The sequence below is a fragment of the Bos grunniens genome, chromosome 12, assembly GCF_055505025.1.
Source record: "Bos grunniens cultivar Pamir isolate PY7600 chromosome 12, Bosgru_T2T1.0, whole genome shotgun sequence".
NCBI classification, from domain to species: Eukaryota; Metazoa; Chordata; class Mammalia; order Artiodactyla; family Bovidae; genus Bos; species Bos grunniens.
Genome location: NC_141176.1, coordinates 21,183,418 through 21,204,515, shown reverse-complemented (window position 1 = coordinate 21,204,515; position 21,098 = coordinate 21,183,418). Strand labels below are relative to the sequence as shown.

Sequence of the window (21,098 nt, the reverse complement as noted above, 5' to 3'; positions counted from 1 at the left end):
AACCACTTTTGTTACCCCACGAACTGCAGCACGCCAGGCTTCCTTATCCTTCACTATTGCCCAGAGTTGAAGGCTGAACTGGCACATTAGGGTTCTGCAGAGGAATAACAAATGGAAACAGAACACAAAATACATATATATATATACACACACACACACACACACATATATATACATACACAGAGAGACAGAGACAGAGAGAGAGAGAATGAGATTGATTTTAAAGAATTGGCTCAGGGGATCATGGAGCCTGAGAAGTCCCGACATCCACAGTCAGCAAAGTGGAGACCTAGGAGAGCCCATGGTGCAGTTCTAGTCCCCAAACTGGCAGGCTTGAGACCCAAAAAGACCGTGTTTTGGTTTGAGCCGGAAGACTGAAAAGTCTGAAGTCCAGCTCAAGGCAGTCTGGCAAGAGGTCCTTCCTCCTAGGGGAGTGTCCCTTTTGGTTCCATTCAGGTCTTTGATTCCATGAGGTCCACCCACTTGGGGGAGGGCAATCGACTTAACTCAGGCTACCCATTCAAATATTCTCATCCCAAAACACGCTCACATACACTGGGAATCTTTGACCAAATGTCTGGGCAGCCAGTTGTCAGTTACCATCGCACTGAGCACTGGGCTGGGCATGGTTCACAGTCTTGTCATTATTTCTGGTCTCAGAGAAGTCAGTGCACCTTCTTTCATGCCCTGTTATTCCCACCTGTGCTCCCGAGCCTGTCCTTTCCTGTTGCTAACACCTACCCCACCCTCAGACCTCTCTCACACTTTCAGTTTACCCCTGCTTTTTCTCTACCTAAAAACATGTTCAGGTTTTTCCTTCACTTTAAAATAAATGTTCTCTTCGGTCCTTTGAGCTTAACATCCCATCCTCTTTTTTCAGTTCAGAAAGAGAAGTTTATATTCTCTGCCTTCAGTCATTCACTAAAATCCCCCGTGATCTAATTCATCTTATTTCTTCTGTCTTTATATTCCTTATAAAAGTCAACAGTGGCTTCCTCAAATCTAACAGCTTTTATTCAGTCTTCACTTTAGTATGTCATTAACTTTTATAAAAAAGAAATTCTCTTTGCTGTAGCTTTGGGTGTCTACCTTGTTCTCTGCTGATTTGAGGGGTTTCTCTTTCCTGACCTGACCAACTAGGTAATGTCCTTCATTGCATTTTGTATCTGTTTTGGCATTTATCAAATTCTACTCCATGTTTTAGTTATCTCTATTGCACGGGTTTAAAAGACAAGCACCTAGCCCCACTACTTATTCCTCTTCCCTGCTTGATCTTTCTCCAGAGTACTTATCAGCATCTCACAAGGCACAGAGTTTACATATTTATTGTCTCTCCTCTTTTTCCCCCTGGCAGGAAAGAATTTGGAACTGTTTTTTCACCAACATATCTCCAACATCCAGAGCAGCAACAGTGTTCAAATAATAGCTGTTGAATTATTACAAAGATTAGGGCTGTTCAGTGACGAATTATCTATAAAACTAAAACATCTGGAAATAAAATATCTAGTAATAAGAAAATAAATCATGATACATCCATGAGATGGAATACTGTGCGTTTATTGAAAGTCATATTTTAAAACATTAGTGGAAAATGCCCACATTATATCAGGTGGAGAAAAAGCAGGCTAGAAAAATATACGTAAAGGATCCTAATTTTATTTAAAATATAAAGGAAGGGATATGTACTAAAATTTATCAGTGGCTATATCTGTGTAGTGAGATTAAAAGTGACTTCTGGTTTTCTCTGTTATTTTTGCATTTTGTAAATTTTCGACAAATTCCTTTGAACAACAAAAAAAATAAAGATAGAAAACCGTAAAGCTTTGAAAAAAATGCTTCCTCTTCTCTAGTCTGAATGAATTTCTCACTTCAATTGAAGATACTATTTGCACTTTTGGCACTAATTATATTCTGCTTAGTATTATCTGTCTTTATTTCTGCTAGGCCCTACACTTTCTGAAATCAGAAATCATGTCGTATTTTTTGTAATTTTTGGAGCCTACAATACCTGTCTTTACATTCTACAACTGTTTGAAAGAAAAAAATTGTATAATATTTTAGTAGCTGGAAATAATGTACAGCGTTAGTTGCTTAGGGAAACCATCAAATAATGTAATTTTCTTATGTCCCTCATGACTGCCTTGAAAATACTCAGATTTAGAGCCCTGTTAGGATGACGACTGTGGGCATCCTGTATTTTTATTTGCTGGTCCAAGATGGTGACATAGGAAGATCTTGATTTCACTGCCTCACAACCTATCTACAGCTGTTTTTAGAATAATTTCCTCTGAAAAAACCTAAAAACTGGCAAAGCAAACCCTTCACATGAGGCAAACCGGAGAGAAACCACATTGAAGCAGGTAGGAAAGGCTGAGATACAATCTCACTGTAAATCCCGCCCTTGGCGCAGCGACCTCTGATTAGGAGGGAATGTTGCAGTGAAAAGGAAAAAAGAGGAATGAGTGTGCTTATTCCTGAGGAGTGAAGGGTCAGACTTTATTTTTTTGGGCTCCAAAATCCCTGCAGATGGTGACTGCAGCCATGAAATTAAAAGACGCTTACTCCTTGGAAGGAAAGTTATGAGCAACCTAGATAGCATATATAAAAGCAGAGACATTACTTTGCCAACAAAGGTCTGTCTAGTCAAGGCTATGGTTTTGTATGGATGTGAGAGTTGGACTGTGAAGAAAGCTGAGCGCTGAAGAATTGATGCTTTTGAACTGTGGTGTTGGAGAAGACTCCTGAGAGTCCTTTGGACTGTAACGGGGTTCAACCAGTCCATCCTAAAGGAGATCAGTACTGGGTGTTCATTGGAAGACCTGGTGCTAAAGCTGAAACTCCAGTACTTTGGCCACCTCATGCGAAGAGTTGACTCATTGGAAAAGACCCTGATGCTGGGAGGGATTGGGGGCAGGAGAAGGGGACGACAGAGGATGAGATGGCTGGATGGCATCACCGACTTGATGGACATGAGTTTGAGTGAACTCCCGGAGTTGGTAATGGACAGGGAGGCCTGGCGAGCTGCAATTCATGGGGTCGCAAAGAGTTGGACACGACTGAGCGACTGAAGGGTTTGTACCCCACATCAGGCACCCCAGTTTTTTAAAACCAGCACCTGAGAGAATGATGACTACAGTACAAGTATTTTTACCTGTTTATTTACAAAATGTAAATGTTTACTTACGTTTTAAATTAATTGTTGGTACATTACATGACAACTTCTGATTCTGGAGTCAATCTGACCACGATAGTCAATTTCAGGAATGACCACTAGGGTAATTAGGGTAGGCAGTGTTACAAAATGACCATGGGACAAATGGATCCAAAACACATGGCTCAAGCACAGAGAAGTTTATTTCTTGCTCTTAGGGATGAACGTTCTTGGTTGGCAGGCAGGTTTCCTCCACACCCTTGGAGTCCCAGTGTCTTCCATTTTATGGCTTCCCAGGTTATACAGCATGTGCACTGTATACTAATTTTATTTACTCATCTCTGCTTCCAGAAGGTCAGACTGTAGGTTCAGTGAGATCAGATTCAGCAAATAAAAATACAGGATGCCTACTTAAATTTGAATTTCAGATGAGAAAACATACTTTTTTTTAGCATAAGTATACTCCACATAATATTAGGTACATAATTATACTAGAAAATGACGTGTTATCTGAAATTCCATTTTAACCTTGGGTCCTATATTTTATCTGGCAACTCTGTGTGGGTTGGGAGTAGATCTATCTCATTTAACACGGAATCCCTAGAATCTGAAACAGTACCTGTCAACTTTAAGATAAATCTCTCAATAATATTCAATAATATTTAATGAATAATTGATATTCTGCCTGTCAAGGAGAACCTATATGAACAAAGAATTTTTATTATAATTAATTAGAGCAGTACTATTAGTAAGAATGTATTAAGTATCAGCCAAGAATAGTTTTTATTAATACTACTTGTTATAAGAATACTTATTAAGTATATCAGCAAAGCATACTTACCAACAGATGAGACCTTAACTGTTTCAAACCATAAATGTTTTCAGTAAGGTAAATCGTTAAACTCTGTCTTCCCCTGGATACCTGCGCAGCTTTGCCCCTGGCTTCTTTCAGGTCTCTACTCAAATGTCATTTCTCAGTATGTCTTCCCCGTTCTCCGTGTCCAACGCTGCAGCCCTCCCCCTTCTGTTACACTGTTAGGTTTCCTGCTCTATTTTTCCTCCGTTGCAGTTAGAGTGAAGGTACCATATACTTACCTTGTTTACTGCCTCCCTCTCCCACTAGAATGTCAACTTCATAAGGGCAAGCATTTTCCTTTCTGTTTTATCCACTGCTAAATTTCTGGCTCCTGCACATATTCAATTAATATTGGTTGAACCAATGACTGAATAAACACTGTTGGTTCTTGTTAGAATTTATATTTACCATTCGTTTGATATTCACTTTACATGACACAAGATGGAGTTAATCTCACAGTATCATGATTCTGCCTGCATCTACTCAGTTATAAGACCATGTCTTAGAACCCATGGTGTCTCAGAATTGATAAAATATGGTGTGTTATCTTGCATTTCTAAAACAATCCTCTAAGACAGGTCTTGCTGTATCCTATCTGGGGTCTGCTGACTTATGAGTGTATTTTCATTATCTATCTGTAAACATAATTACTGCTATGTTTTAGGCTCCTTTGATAGAGAAACTGTTCCACTGTGATTCTAATTCTCATTCTGGATATGTTCATTTTCAATACTCATTTTGAGTTGCCTAAGTCTTCAGCTATTACTGTGAAACACTGCTCGTTGGAAAGGTCTAATTTCCGTTTAAAAAAATTTTATTATTTTGCTGTGCCAGGTCTTAGTTGTGGTATGTGGGATCTAGTGCCCTGACCAGAGATGGAGCCTGGGCCCCCTGCATTGGGAGTGAGGATTCTTAGCCAGTGGACCACTAGGGAAGTCCCTCTTGTTAACAGTAGTCTCTAGTAGCATTCCAACCACCCTCCGGCCCCCGAGGATTAATACCAATTATGTAATTGGTATTATATAACATCATAAATTAGGATGACCAAAATTAAATTTCCTTATATATGTATTATTCAAATACTTTTCAAATACTTTCTGCTGCATAATTTCACATCTGATGTTTTTTGTTTATCACTTCACGTTTGTCTGATGTTCTCAAACTCTCAACATCACTGACTGTTGTGGTCTCAAAGAGTAAAGCAGACAACTGAGGAAACGAATGGTAAGACAGCCAAAAGAAACTTTGTTAGGTTACATATGAGGAACACTAAGTTCATCTGATTATTCTGCTCAGATGGCACATCCAGATACCATAAGCCAAGTCACTGGCACATCATTATTTTTTAACTGTGTTACCCTGCTTAATTAGTTTTAAAATAATTTAAAAGGCTCTGATTGGCTCCTACAAATGAATATAATTCGTCAGTTCTTAATTCTGTTAGAATAGCTCCATTTCAACAATTTAGGCTATTGTTTAAGCCAGAGTCACTAATCTTTAAGGGTTTTGTATAATTTATTCCTTCCCTTTTAAATCAGGAGCCATAGCATTTGGGCAGCATTCCTTTAAAAACAGCAGCAAAGACCATGTTTTCTCCCACATACTTCTTCCAACCAATGTCCTCCCAGAAAAATTTTTCCTAATCCCTCAGCTTGCCCCAGGACAGGGTTTAGCACATACTACTCCAACTAGTTTCCCCTCTAGCGTTGCAAGAGCTCAGTTTCTTCAGTTGAGTCTGATGAAATAGTTGGCTTGCATATGATGGGTTGTTTTAGAGATATAAGCCTACATATAACCAGAATCTTTCTGGAATCACATTGTAGAATCACAGAGATTAGGTGAAGAAGAGATTCATGTTTCCATCTGTGCTTCCTTCAAGGCCTAAGCTCACAGAGTGGAACAGTGAGAGTCTCTGGCATTATTTTGCTTTCTCATTTTACATTTTTGTCAAACATAGTTGAATTCAAACAATTAAATAAGCATATGATGAAATTCGCTGTTGTCTATATTGGTGCCACATTTATAGTTTTTTTTCCCCTTTAGTTTGCAGATTTTAGGAGTTTTAGATAATGTAATACTCGAAGGTTATGTGAATTTTTAGTTACTGAGTACTACTAGAGGCTAGACACATACATTATTCTTATACTTTTAGGCATATAGTTCATAATCAGCATTATTTAAGATTCATCTGAACAGCTTTTTAAAAAATGAGGTGTCGAAGGCTCATCGCAGTTTTCCTGTATCACTGTACTCTGGGCTTGGGGGTTTGGTACATTCATTATTATTTTTAAGCTCTATTGATAATGCTGATGCACGTGTTCTGGCCCAGAACCACAGGCTTAAGCCATCATCAACTAACAGCTTAATTGTCAACCAGAGTCACTAAGAATAAACTTGGCCTACTTCTCACAGTTTTGTCTAGGGACTACTCGTCAATGCTTCCTGGTTTCAGGTGGCCTTTTGATTTGCTGTCTATGTATGTCCTGATTTCTTTCCTGTTTTACTCGGGGCTTTGCCGTCCAATACTTCTGGGCTTCTCAACTGGAATCCTGGTCTTTGATCTCAGGTGCCACTATAAGGGTAGTTTCTGGTTATATGCCCCAGGTTGGCTCCTTGGACTTGGCTCTCTTGATCTTTGTGTCTAATCCCAGGTCTATCGTATACCTCCGCTATGACCCTAGTGCAACCGTCGACCAACTCCATGGAGTTGGGGAAGAAAGACCATGCTGGCTCCATTGGAAATGATTGCAAATAACAGTAATAGCTAAGGTCAGTATTAACACATGCTCATTTACTTCACTCTAGTTTGATTCCTTTCAAACACTACTTTGTACTAACTAAAAACTCCAATTTATATGGAAAAAAAATTTCTATGTCTTAGCCTGGCATAAAGACCCTCTGGACCTGACCCACCTTTCTGGATCTTATACTGTTCTTCCTGTATCTGATGCTCCAGCCCAAGCTGAACTTGATTGTTCCCCAAGAAGCCACTGTCAGTGCTGTGCTAACTTCCTTTCTTTACTACATTTTCAATGTCTAGAAGGGATTTTCATCAGAAGCTTCTTTTCCTTTACCCACATATTCAAATCCTATCAATCTTTTAAAGCAGTGTTTCTCAAATCTGAGAAATGTAAAAAAAAAATTCTTATGATTCCAGAGAATACATTTTCTGACAGGCAGGAATCCATAGACCACAGTTTGAAAAGCACTGACAGAGAAAACTGGGGACAAATTCTATCAAGAGTTCTTTCAGTTGCAAATTATCACTTTGAAAAAAATTTTGTTTTTGTGACTTATAAAACAATTTGAATATTGTCATTAAAATAAAAACAAAAATTTTAAAGTATCAAGGAACTCTTAATTCTTTATCTTCAGGTCTAGGATTCCATTTTGGGAAACATTGCTTTAAGGGACCACTTAAACCTACTGACCCTAGAAAATGTTATTTCCCCAGGGAAATAACATTTTCTCTTTTCTGAATTATTTAGTATCTAATCACTTTCTGTTCTGTAGTAGCTAATAATATATGGGCTATATTTTTCTAGAAAAACCATAAGTTCTTTGAAGGCAGGAATAATATTTTAATCATTTTTAACTCCACTTAGTAAACACTGGATGTAATCTCTCTATTGTGGTCTAAATCTCTTAAAAATACTTTACTCTTCTGTGGAACCTACTCACAGAACAGTGTATTATTGAACTAGCCCTACTATAACAAAAGTTCAGAGACTATCTTAAATGTTAGTAAAAGTCCAAGTTAAAAAATTCAAAATTTAAAAAAAGTGCCACAAAACATGTTTCATGTTAACAGTAATAGGAACAATTTATTTCAATGACCAGTAGGCAAATAATTAAGAATTTCAGAATAAACGGTAGAAATGTAAGGCTAGTAGGGGAGTCTTGTCTTATATGGGTTGTATGTCCCTAAGTCAAACTGTCGACTAGTACATTTGAGGAAACTTTTCCTCGGACATTTAAGATTCATTATGTCATCTGGCTTGATGACAGGCGCTGGTTTTTAACCGAGGATGTCTTCCCTCATGCAGTATCTGGATGGAGCCTGATACAGTGTATGTGAAAGAGCACTGGAAGGGTTATGCAGAACCAATCTTATGTGTCACCTGGGCAGCCAAGTAAATAAAGAGTAATGGATTATGATTTGCCAGCGTCCCTTTTAGCTCTGAAAACTAACATTCGATGGCTCTAAGTAAATATGGCTTGACAGAGGTTACTTCTTTGGGTAAGACGGGTTATTTCCCTCCCAGTATAAAAAGGGCAATAAACAGTTTATCGATAGGTGAATCTTTCCCCACTGTCCTTTTAGGGCTGAGTTAGGGGGAAAAAAATGGTTTGTATCCTTTTTGGTGGGTCCTGCAACGAGAGGGGTACTGGCCAGGTCCAGCCCTCGCCCTCGGTCGCTGCCCAGGGCCAAGCGCGGCTGCGGGCGAGGGTTGCCCGTGGTCCCCACTCCCCAGCGGGAGCGGTGTGACTAGCGGAGATTAGTCCCTGGTCATAAACAACCTCTCACTTCCCCTCCCCCGCCCCGCCCGCGCCGGGGCCGGCCCTCCGAGGGCCAAGGAACCTCCTCCGACGACCGCCGGCCCAGAGCCCTCCTCTGGGGGGCGACCGCGGGCTTGCCGCTAACTCCTACCCGGGCTTTTGATCGCGCTACTCATCCCTCCTCGCTGGCCCACAGGGAAGGGGTTTGCTACCAAGACCTCGGAAGAGGAGCTGAGGCCAACCTCCATTTCCCTTCCCCCGACCCCTACCACCTCCGACAGCCAAGGAGAGGCCGCCGTGCCTGATGCGCAGACTCACAACCGCGCCGGCCCTGGGCGCGCCGACGCAGCCCCCGCCCCACGGACCTTCCGTGGTCAGTCTCCGCCCCTTCCCGGAGCCCGCCTCCGCGTCGGCCGGCCCGCCTGCTCGCCCCTCGCGCTCGCTCTCGCGCGCACCCGACGCCCCGCCTCTGCGCGTGCTCCATAACTGTTCCCGGAGCCGGCCTCCAAGCTTTCCCCGCCCCAGAGCTGTTTGAATATGCTAATAAGAGGCCAGGGGCCAGCCAATAGAATAGCGGGGCGGTGCGTCACGTGGGCAGAGGACGTGTCAGAGGGCGGAGCCTCTGCGGCCCCTGCCCGAGTTAAAACCGGAGTGTGAGGGAGAAAAGCGCTTCAGTAGCGAGAGGGGCTGAGAAAGTGGTGACACCGCCGGGGTGCGGAGGGAGTCCCTGAAACTTCTCCCAACAGCCCCAGGGCCAATCTCCCCTCAGCCCACTCCCCTCTTCGCCAGCTCCCAGGTCCCCACTCCCAGCGCCGGGGGTGGGGTAGGGAGCCAGGCCCGTCTCCCGCTGGGACACACACAGGGGCCGGGAGCGGGGACGGGACCCCCGAGGCGGGGGGGGAACGGACCGACAGACAGACGGCCGGGCGCCCGCCCCAGCGGGCAGGCAGGCAGGAGGAGGCGGAGGAGGCGGGGGTACGACGGGGAGGACTGGGTCCGGGGAGTTTCCTCTCAACTATCGGGGGAGAAACTCCCCGCAGCCGGAGGAAAGACCCAGACGGTGTTTTCCTCCCGGGGGCCGCGCTCCCCCGCCCCGCGTTAGCGGCGGTTGCCGCCGCCGCCACCGCCGCCACCGGCGCCTCCACCTCTACCATCTCCTCTTTCTCCACCACCTCGGGCCCCGGTGTCCCCGGCCAGCACTATGCCCATCTTACTGTTCCTGATAGACACGTCTGCCTCTATGAACCAGCGCAGCCATCTGGGCACCACCTACCTGGACACGGCCAAAGGCGCGGTAGAGACCTTCATGAAGGTACCGACCGACCGAGCCCGGGGGGCGACCCCAGCCCGGCGGCCCGCGGGCGGCAGGGGTTGGGGGGAGGGCGGCGAGGCGGAGGTGTCGGGGACCTGACTGCGGGAGCTGCCGGGCTCGGGGACCCCCTCCCCCACCGCGCGGGCGGCGGGCGGCCGGGAGCTGCGAGCCGGGCTCGGCCAGGGCCCGGGCTCCGGCCCCGGGTGGTGTGTGTGTTGGGGGGGGGGCCGGTGTGTGTGTGTGTTGGGGGGTGGGGGCGGCCGCGGCGTGTGCGGTAACTGTGGGGGGGGGCGGCGGGGCCGCTGAGCGCCCCTTCTCCGCCTGCTAACCTCGCCTGTGTGCTTCCCTCTCGCCCGCCCTGTTCCTGCTCCCGTTTTCCACCCGTTCTCCCTCAGCTCCGTGCCCGGGACCCTGCCAGCCGAGGAGACAGGTATATGCTGGTCACTTTCGAAGAGCCACCCTATGCTATCAAGGTAACAGCCCTCGCCCTCCCCCTCCCCGTCCCTTCCTCTCTCGCCCTCCCCGCCCCCCCATTCACCCTTCCTTATGCTCCCCTCCCCCACCCGCCGTGCTCTAGGCGCTGAGGTCTTTTCCCCTGCGGGCTCCCACCCCCTCCCCCCGCTCCGGAGCGTCCCGGCGCGGCGCGGAGTCGCCGGGCCACCGCCGTCCCCTCCCCAGCCCGGCCCGGCGGCGGCGGCGGCGGCGGCGCGGCGATCAACATGGCCGACATTTCCCCTCCGCGGCGTGAGCGGCAGCAATGAACTGTGGGGGATATTTATTCAAGTTAGCCCGAGTGACAGCCGGGCCCGGCCGTGCAGAGCCCGGGTTTGCATTAAAGGGGAATCGGCCCGAGGCCGGGGCGGGCTGGCGGGCGGGGGGCTTGCGATGAGGGGTGGGGTGGGGTGCAGCGGGGCCGGGTCTCCGGATTCTCCCCGAGAGGGCCGCGGGGCCGGTGGGACAGCTCCGGGTGAACTTCGGAAGTGCTGCTCACTTCTGCTTTCCACCAGTACCTCTGCATCCCCGGATTTTTGGGCACGAGGTTGGGGAGTGCATCTCCCCGGAAAGTTATGAAGTATTAAGGCTGGTAGCCACGGAAAGCTGTAGAGCCAGCAGGTTTATTCTCGGCCACCTCTGGAAGAGAGTTTCTTTAACAGAGAGACGGCATTGACACTTTACCCCAAACCATACAGTAAAGTCGAGCAGCTGCTTGGTGAACGGCAGATTGTTAACGGCCGTCCATGTGTACCTGCCTTTAAAAGATGAAAAAAAGAAATTCTCACATTTTTCTTTTCAGGCCGGATGGAAAGAAAACCATGCAACGTTTATGAATGAACTGAAAAACCTTCAAGCTGAAGGACTTACGACTCTTGGCCAATCCTTAAGGACAGCTTTTGATTTATTAAATTTAAATAGATTAGTAACTGGCATAGACAACTATGGGCAGGTAGGTTGAATATTAAGGTGGAAACACAGTTAATTTTTCTTTTTGTGGACAAGCAGCCCAGTCCAAAAGCTATATACCGTGAAATACAAATATGAAACATTGCAGATTAAAATACAGAATGCACATAATACAAAAGTGGAATTCTGACCACAATGTATATGGTTTTATAGCCCTCAGGTTTTTTGTTTGTTTGTTTCTTAAAATGTATTTGGGTTCAGAATTTGAATCTGAATGCCATAAAGTTGACATAAATTTAGTTTTAATCCCTTAAAGTTCACTCAGGAAATAAAAGGAAAACATCCTGTTTCACCACACTGTTTCTCTGATGGCCTACCCACTGGCAACTGCAACCCTTGCAATGACTGACACACACTAGTTAATTAAAATGATCTTAAAATGTTAGAGGAAATTATTCTATTTGTTGCAAAAGGGCTTAGTTTAACCGTGTTGTATAACAATTCTGAAAGGTGAAAAGATTTTCAATGTACTGGCTGAGTACATTAAGATTTCTCAGTTTTTGAAGTGTGTCCGCTAAGCCACTGCAGGAAGAATTCTGAAATCATTCTGGAGTTAAATGGCAGGTCCAGAATTTTGTTTTTAAACTCCCAACCCTTGGAAGAGAGGCTGTTGGAAAATTTGAAAGAGCCCTTCCTTTCTCCCTGAATTCCCCCAGTTCCTCTAATACTCTTGCTCTTAGCTGTTTGAAGATGAGACAAGATACTTAAATCACATGATGGTCACTATGGGATAATGCAAGGTGGTCCATGATGACACTTTTTTGGGTAACTGGCCCAGGAAGTAAAGGATGACAGGTTCTGTGTTGTGCAGAGCACTATTACCACAGTGACACATTTTGGTATACATTTTATTCTTTTCACAAATTCCATCAGCCACACTTTTCCTTAGTTTCACAAGTTTCAGGGAAATTCTTCCCACAACTACAGCTTTTAGTTTTTTTTTCTATATAGAAGCAGAATTGTTCTTTTGTTTTAGAAATGTTTACCCTTTAGTTCTTAGGGATGACTATTCATTGCCTGAACATCTTTGGAAATGGTTGAACGTAGTCCTATTGCATTTAAAGTATACATTTCAACTTGGAGCCAGTTTGTTTCTGTTTTTATGGAATTGTACTTCCATTGTTTAATTAGTAAATGTGTATTTTCTTATACAGTAATCTGTTTCCCCTTTCTATGCTGCTTTATGTTTCAACTGTTAGTAATTTAGGCAGATTTGCCATGAACTTTTCAGTTTGTTTATTTCCCTTTCAGATTCCTTTGTTATCTGTAGTACTATGCAGTCTTAGTGCTTAAGGTCTCCATCTAAATTTTGAGTTCAAAGTCAAATAAGAAACCTGCCCTTACTCGGTTATCCTTATTTCCTTATTATTAGATATACTTGTTACTTGGTTGTTAGGTTGTCAGTGTATAGCAGGAGTATTAATTTTCTGTATCACATTTCATAAGTGGGAAAGACTTTTAGACATATTTACTTCCTACCTCCTATTAAAAATATTTTTTAGGTGTTTCCTTGGAAAAAACTGTCATGGAGAGGCTGAGGACATTTGTAACTTAAACCTATATTTGTTTTTCACAATTGTCGCCTTCCACCAGGGAGCACTTACGTTCTTGTCTGTAAAGTTCACGCAAGTTTGAGGTTGAATGTGGTCCTGCTGTGCTCTTACCACTTGTACCAAGAGAAGAGCCTGGAGATGAGGATGTTTTTGAATGTCAGGATTTATTGATTCAACAAGGGGTAGAGATTATGCCTTTTAGTTATTTTGATGAATAAGTGAAGAGGCAAGGAGTAATATCCTGAGTCGGCACATAAAAATGATACTAGCATTAAAGTAACTTACGAAGCCATAATTTTCCAAATGAAAATGATGATTGAGTAGTCTTTTAATTAGAAGAAAATGTCTTTTCAGAAGCTATTTTTCATCATGAGGTTTTTTTCTTGCTGATTTAAATATATATTTTCTTGTTAAAAAAGACAAATGATCGAGAATTTTGAGTGTCTCATATATTTAATAGTGAATAGTTCATGTTTTCTTTGTGAGATTTCTGCCTATTTTTTGTGGAATACCTGTTTTCTGTAACCTCAGTGTTTCTACATTAAGTACTTTCCCTCTCATACTCTGTCCTAGGATCTGTGGAGCCCGTAGTACTAAATACTATTGTATAATCTCAGTAGTTGAAGGAAATGAGAAAAGGTGAGCTAGATGAAAGGGCACATTGAGTTTATAAAGCATCTGAAAACTTTATATAAGCTTCTGAAAAAGTTTTCCTAAAACACTTAAATGGGGTTTATATATATCTGCATATTTATACAGATACCTCCACACGTTCCTCCCACCCACATACGTGCACATACAGGTTTCCAGAGTCAATTCCAAGAGTTTTTAATATCTATTTGTTGCATTAACATACTTAAAAATAAAACATGTTGAGCTATTAGTATAGTAAGAACTTGCAGGGCTTCAGCAAGGTTAAAGTGGCTGGGAAAAAAATGGATATTCGTGAATGTTTTCTCAAGCACGTTGGCTATCTCACTAATAAATTCCTTGCATGTTGAAGTCCTTATAAATCTGACAATTAGTACCATTTGCTGATATTTCTATACTCATGGGATGATGTGTAGTCAGTCTTCCTTATAAATTTTAGTAATAACTAAATTAGTTATTTAGCAATTAGTCAATTGCTATCATTGCAGGTAAATGTGATAAATTTTTTTTTTTAACATGTGTTCACTAGGGTTTCAAATAATGCTGAATTTTTAAGAGGCACTGAAAATTTGATCTGGCCTTAATATCTGTTGGACATGTATATTTGATTAAAATTTCATATGTAGATTGGTTTATTTTTCATACTTTAGCAAGTTGTTCTATTATTTTCAACATTGTTAAAGTTAGGTTCCAGTTAGGTTTAGCTTCTAAATATTACTCTGACCTGCAGTTCATCATTTTTGTCACTGGACTGATTCCACACTCCTGCTACTCAATACACTAGTACTGATTCTGTTGTTCCAGGACTTAGAATGGTACCTTCTACTCTATACCTTTGGTGAAGACAACCCTTGAATAATAACATAAAAGGAGATAAAATATGTGTTTAATTTTTTGAGGGATTTCTATTCCAAGTGTTTACCTCATTGAAAAATGGTGGCTTTTAGACAAGATCAAATTGAGTGAATCTCAGGGAGAATAATGCCAGCCAATTTTATTCTTCAGCATAAAGAGCTATTTGTGAATGAAGCAGATAATTCAGGTAGATTTCTAGTAATACTGCTTTTTTCTCTTCACCAAAGCGGTACCCATTTAGTTCTCGGGTAGTATGTAATAAAGGTTTCTCTTTTAACACTGGTAGGTGAAGTAATGAAAACTTGATTCCCAGTTGGGTTTTTGGTTTCCATTAGTCTACCGAGAAATGTATAAACAGTAGTTTGGTATTTATTGACCTATAGATATCTTTTCAAAAGAAAGTAGATTATTATCCTTGAACATTCTGTGCTGAAGTCCCTGAACCTTTTTTTCCTGCTTTTTAAATTTAAACATGTAATAGCAAATATACCATCCTAACTATTTTTAAATGAACAGTTCAGTAGTGTTCATAGTGTTCAGGTTATTGTGAAGCCAGTTTCTAGAACATTTTCATCTTTCAAAACTGAAACTCCTTTCAAAACAATAACTCCTTATTTCCCCCTAGCCCCAACCACTGGCAGTCAAAGAACAGCACCATTCTACTTTCTGTTTCTATAAATTTGACTGCTCTAGAGATACCTGCTGTAAATGGAATCATAGAGTATTCCATGTTGTAGCATGGATCAGGGTATCATTTCTTTTTATGACTAAATAATATTCCATTGTATGTGTATACCACATTTAAGTTTTCTCTGTGCATACCACATTTTGCCTGTGCATTAGTGATGAACACTTGGGCTGCTTCCACCTTTTGGCCATTGTGAGTAATGCTGCTGTGAACATGGTGTGCAAGTGTCTCCTGAGATCCTGCTTTCAGTTCTTTACACCCTGAAGTAGAATTGCTAGATTGTTTGATAATTCTGTGTTTTAAAAATTTAAGAAAAGGCCATATTGTTCTACATAAAGGTTACACTGTTTACTGTTCCCACCAGTAGTGCACAAGGATTTCAATTTCTCCACATGCTTGATAACACTATTTTCCTTTTTTCTAATATTAGCCCTTTTAATGGGTTTGAGATGTTATCTTATTGGTTTATTTGCATTTACCTAATTATTTAATATTATTTATATTGTACATCTCTTCATATGCTGGGTGGACATTTGTATATTGGTTTTGGAGAAATGTCTGTTCAAGTCCTTTGCTTATTTTTTAATTGTTACTTTCTTCTGTTGTTGATTTGTGGGAGTTCTTTAAATATTCTAGATAGTACCCTCTTATCAGATGTGCGATTTGCAGGTATTTTCTCCCCTTCCATGAGTTGCCTTTTTGTTCTGTTGATTGTCCTTTTTACAGACGTTTATTTTTGATGTATTCCTCTTTATCTTTTACTGCCTTTGCTTTTGGTGTCATATCCAAGAAATCATTGCCAAATCCAATGTATTCACGCTTTTCCCCTGTATTTTCTTTTAGGAGGTTTACTTTTACATCTTAACATTTATGTCTTTAATCCATTTGGAATTAATTTTGGTGTATGATACGGGAAGTAAGGGTCCAGCTTCATTCATTTGCATGTGGACATCCAATATTTCCAACACCATTTGTTGAAGAGACTGTCCTCCGCTTTGAAGGGTCTTGGAAAGTCACTGAAATTATTTTCAATAATTACTGATGGGATAGGGCCCTCTATAATCAAACTGGTTTAAATGTTTTTTTTCTCCATCTGTAATTGTGTAAAGGAAGAGCAGTGGCTAGGAATGTGAAAATGGAATTTAAAATCTGACCTTGACATTGAATTACTCTGTCATACTGGACAGTCACTTTACTACCCTGTGCCTCTGCTTCTTCGTTTCCCAAATTGCCAGTAATGAAGCTATTTATACCCTTATAGAGTCAATGAGAGGTTGAAATGGGAAGATATGGTAAAATGTACCTCAAAAGTTATGAAGTGCTCAGTAGATACAAGACATACTTTTCTCCCCTGAATAAATTATTTACCTCTAGTTTTCTATTATTTTTCCCTGTTGAATTGGAAAGTACAGTGATAAAAATCTAGTGATACTTAAAGCTGATATTTATTACATGCTTTGAAATCTGTAACATATTAAATATATTTATTTTGGGGGGGAGTGAGCTTTGTATTGCTTCCTAAGGGAAGCAGTGTGAAAAGTAAATATAATGTGATCAAAGTTGTCTTAATGATAGTTGATAAGCATGGGATAAAGGATGGGATTTTTTAAGTGTTAAATGAAAACTGGATGAATATAGTTCAGTAGATAAGTCAGAAAGTCATTCTTTTATAGGAATGTAAATTAGAAAAGGAACCCTCAGAAGACAAAAGCACATGTTTTAGGATTCTTTCAAATAGGGAGCTCCCCCTAGTGCGTTTAAGATGATACTTAAACACATTTGATTTGCAAGGAACTTTTGAGGAGCGCATCTATTGGGTAAATCAAGGGATATTTTAATAAGGTTTGACTGAGCTCAAAGTAGTATAACATAGCTATGATTTGTTTCCTGTTGAGCAGTAATTTTGAAGGTGGTAATTTATGACAGATTTCAAGACCCAGGTTTTATTTTCTTTGAAACTCGCTGTAATTTGTCTTTATCATTTTACACGCTAAATCTATTTTCTAAAAGAGAAAAAACCCACCTTGGTATGATGGTTTTAAAAGAAAATGAAAAAGACTATCCTAAAGACATTGCATTCTTTAATTTATTTTTTTTTAATTTTATTTTATTTTTAAACTTTACAATATTGTATTGGTTTTGCCAAATATTGAAATGAATCCGCCACACGTATACATGTGTTCCCCATCCTGAACAGACATTGCATTCTTGATTAGAAATTATTGAAAATAAAAGTACAAAAGGTGAAAGTAATATGTTCCATTTCTTCAAAGAGAATATTTTCCCTTTATGCAATAGAATGTCAATAATTTAGTATTAAGCTATGTATGAAAAATTATATACATTAAATTATGTTTGAAAATTAAAAGACCAGGAACAAATACTGAAAGAATATCACTTATTCGATTATTTTCAATTGATTTAAGGTCATTTATGGTCAGAATTAACTAAAAGTATTGTTTAGCCATGTTTGTGTTACAGATTTCTGTAAGGAGATTATAATATTTTATGTTAATTTTCTTAAATATTTTTAGTCGTCATACTCCACTCAAATTTATACTTTTATGAATTGTTTTGGTGGATATTTTTCCTTTGGTGGATCAACGCTAACGTATTATCAGTGCTGTTTTTTTTTCCATTTTATTTTTTAATTTTCTCTTTTTAGCCATGTGGCTTGCAGGATCTTAGTTCCCTGGCCGTTAAAGCGTCGGGTTTTAACCATTGGACTGGCATGGAATTCCCTGTTTTCTTTCATTTTAAAGAAGTAATTTCTTTACACAAACTTAATTTTTGTTTAGCCTTATTATTAATCTGCTTAATTTAAGCATGGTCCCAGACCATAGAATACTGAGTTTTTTGGATTTTGTCTTTATTCCCTGATCCCTCTTCTTTCCTCCATCTTTTTTTGTTGAGATACGCCTTAAATATATATAGTATGTGTGAAGCTTAGTGAATTTTTATAATCACTCTTGGAAAAACAAATTGAACTTTTTGCATCTATTGACAGAACTTTTCATTAGACTTCCTGTAAGTATTATTATAGTTACTGTATTTTGGGGCTTTAGAATTGAAAGTGATGTTAGACTTCATCTTCCTTATTTTATAAGTGTAGAAGGTAAGACCCAGTAAAGTTAAATGCTTAATTTTGTCACATTATGAAATATTTCACATTATGAAAAAGAGAGCAATTGGTTATGAAACAGTCATGCAAAATTTATTAGTAATTTGTATTTTATTTAAAAGCAAATTTTATTTAAAGGTATAACTTGTAGATGTGAATCCATTTAGGTGGTAGGGGTTATATCTGGAGCTCTCTAGTGGAATATGCCTTCTTTCAATTCCTCTGAAAAGCAGGCATTTTGTCATTGTGTTGCTTTTAGCTTTTCTTGTAACACCCTGTAAAAATACTGTTTGTTATATTCAGTTGGATTTCCTTGCGAGTCCCTTGTCCCTCCCCACTCCCTGAAAAATAATATGAATGTAGGGGATAGTTGACAGGATTTTGTATATGTGTGTATGTATGTGTGTGCGTGTACGTATGTGTATATATATATATGTATATTTGATGGTACTTTTTGATTTTGTACTCCTAGTTTACTAAGTTTCTGATGTAGTTAATACAGTACTATTACCCTAGTCAGTCAATCAGTTGATTTCTCCATTGTCATATGCCAGCCAGTATTACTATTGGAATTATAAGTTTTTACCTGGACAGTTTGTAATTTGTTAACTACCAGTTAGTTTCCTTTGATATAAGATACTTCTGAAAGTCTCTAGGCATTGTTTTTAAAATTCAGAAAAATCTCTTCGGCTCTTCACCCAAGTCGTGTAATCTCTGAACCTCAGTTTCCCCATTAGGAAAATAAGAATGGAAGAATCTTATCTTGTAGGGTTGTGGTGAAGATTGATAAACACTAATCTATTAGTGTAATAACACCTATTACCATTTCTGTGAATTTCCTTTTATTTGAATTAAAAAAAAACAGGAATTGTAGGTACATGGAGTATTTCATCCAGATTTTTAAGAATAAGAAATGTGATAGGGAAAGAACAAACTGCTTCGTTAGAACTGGCTGTGCCAGGCTCTGCTGCTGCTAGCTGAGGTTGTATTGACTGACAAGTCCCTTAAGTTTGCCTCACTTTTGTCACCCACAAAATGGTGATAATACCAATTGAAAATGTTTTTAAGGATTGAAAAGAACATTTGTTAATCATCTAGCAAAGTGCCTGCTTAGAAAAACTTTTCTCATCTGCAGCCTTTGAGAAAAAACAGTAAATGTTTTTGTATAACCCGACATGCATACATCACAAGAAGCTCAAATCAGTTGTCTGTTTCAAGTGAAATTCCTTGCCACTGGGGACATAGTGGGTTTTGGTGTTGAATTGAAGCTTTCTAGATTTCTCCAAAATACTTTTCCCTGAGTGTTACGAAAGTCTTCCCCCTTCCCTAGACTTCTAACTTGTTCAGAAATGTTTTGATAACAATGAGTACTTCAAACAAATATGTTCTTGGTTTTCAAAACAAGAAAAGTTTGAGCTTCTTTGAGGAACTTTCCATCTTAGACCATTTTTCGGGCTTTGTAGCAGTGTATTTTTGGAGAAGGCGATGGCACCCCACTCCAGTACTCTTGCCTGGAAAATCCCATGGACGGAGGAGCCTCGTAGGCTGCAGTCCATGGGGTCACGAAGAGTCAGACATGACTGAGCGACTTCACTTTCACTTTTCACTTTCATGTATTAGAGAAGGAAATGGCAACCCACTCCAGTGTTCTTGCCTGGAGAATCCCAGGGACGGGGGAGCCTGGTGGGCTGCCGTCTACGGGGTCACACAGAGTTGGACACGACTGAAATGACTTAGCAGCAGCAGCAGCAGTGTATTTTAGAATTCAGGTTAGGATGAGATGAAAGATGTTCTTGTGCAGAAGAAAAGTCAAATGGAAAATGTATGATCCCTTTTATTGTTTGTAATTAGGTTTATTTGGGATGAGCCTGGTAAGGATTATTTTATGTGATGATGTTTCTGTTGGAGCCTGTATAATTTGAAATTTGGTGTATTGAGAGATAATTGCACCTAAAAAGTATTTTATTTATTTATTTTTTTTAATTGAATGATAATTGCTTTATAGAATTTTGTTTTCTGTCAAACCTCAACATGAATCAGCCATAGGTATATTATATCCATTAGGTATATATATTCATGATTCATATATATCCCCTCTCTTTTGAACCTCCCTCCCATCTCTCCCCATCCCACCCTCTAGTTGCTGTGTGTGTCAGGAAACTCAAACAGGGGCTTTGTATCAACCTAAAAAGTATTATAACTTAAAAATCTTATAATAGAATTAGTTGTAATCAGAGGACAAATTTACATTAGCTTGAGTGAGTGAAATTTGCTCAGTCATGTCCGACTTTTTGTGACCCTGTGGACTGTCAATTCTCTAGGACAGAATACTGGAGTGGGTAGCCTTTCCCAGCCTAGTGGTGACTTAATCAAAACTTATTCTAGGTCCTACGTACTTTTTTTCTTTTTTTTAATCTTTTCTTGAAATGACATTTTAACATTTTCCATCCATTAGTTTTGCTCAGATAAGCTGAAGAACATGTGAAGGTCCTTGGAAGGATTATATGTTCTTAAAAACTTTGTTCTAGAAAACAAAACATTTCTGAGTATGTGAGAAAAAGTAATGTAGCCTTAGCTATTAGGTAATGTAATTTGACTAGTCATTGACAGGTTTTGTGCTGGTATCAGTGTTGAAGGAAAACTCTCCCTTTGTCTTAAAGCTGGTGAAGCTAGTTAGGAATCAGGAAACATCAACGAAGTCTTCTGGTTATTCTGAAGTTTATAAACACTAGAAGCATCCAAACAACTCTTCTGAGAGGATTAAAAACAATTGATTATTTTTAATCATAGAAATTGAAGATGATAAATAACCTTTGTGGAAGGTTAGACTATGAACCACAGTGGTGATTGATACAAAGGCTGGGTCCATAAGATAATGACAGATTTTAGTACTTTCGGATTATTAGGAATAGGCAAAGTGATGTTTTTGTGACTTCTGATGTAATGCCTG

The 21,098-nt window shown here is 40.3% G+C and overlaps 1 protein-coding gene and 1 long non-coding RNA gene across 10 annotated transcripts in view; both read left to right on the top strand.

Moving 5' to 3' along the window:
• Window positions 1-979: 979 nt before the first annotated feature.
• On the top strand, window positions 980-8,165 carry LOC147361493 (uncharacterized). The gene is made up of 2 exons (XR_015138018.1): window positions 980-6,776; window positions 8,016-8,165. It is a non-coding gene; the product is annotated as an uncharacterized LOC147361493 (long non-coding RNA).
• A 1,010-nt stretch (window positions 8,166-9,175) lies between these two features.
• Window positions 9,176-21,098, top strand: part of INTS6 (integrator complex subunit 6) — a 107,150-nt gene continuing 95,227 nt past the window's right edge. For 5 of the 9 annotated variants that reach the window (XR_015137997.1, XR_015137995.1, XR_015137996.1 and 2 more), the window contains exons 1-3: window positions 9,176-9,819; window positions 10,215-10,292; window positions 11,114-11,263. Coding sequence is in view for 2 of the 9 variants with exons in the window: in XM_086329168.1 (XP_086185294.1) it covers window positions 9,709-9,819; window positions 10,215-10,292; window positions 11,114-11,263 (339 nt within the window). In the remaining 7 variants the exon portion in view is untranslated. Of the gene's footprint in view, window positions 9,820-10,214; window positions 10,293-10,394; window positions 10,645-11,113; window positions 11,264-21,098 lie in introns of those variants that run through there. The other 4 variants (XR_015137993.1, XR_015137994.1, XM_086329167.1 and 1 more) reach the window with 3 other exon arrangements.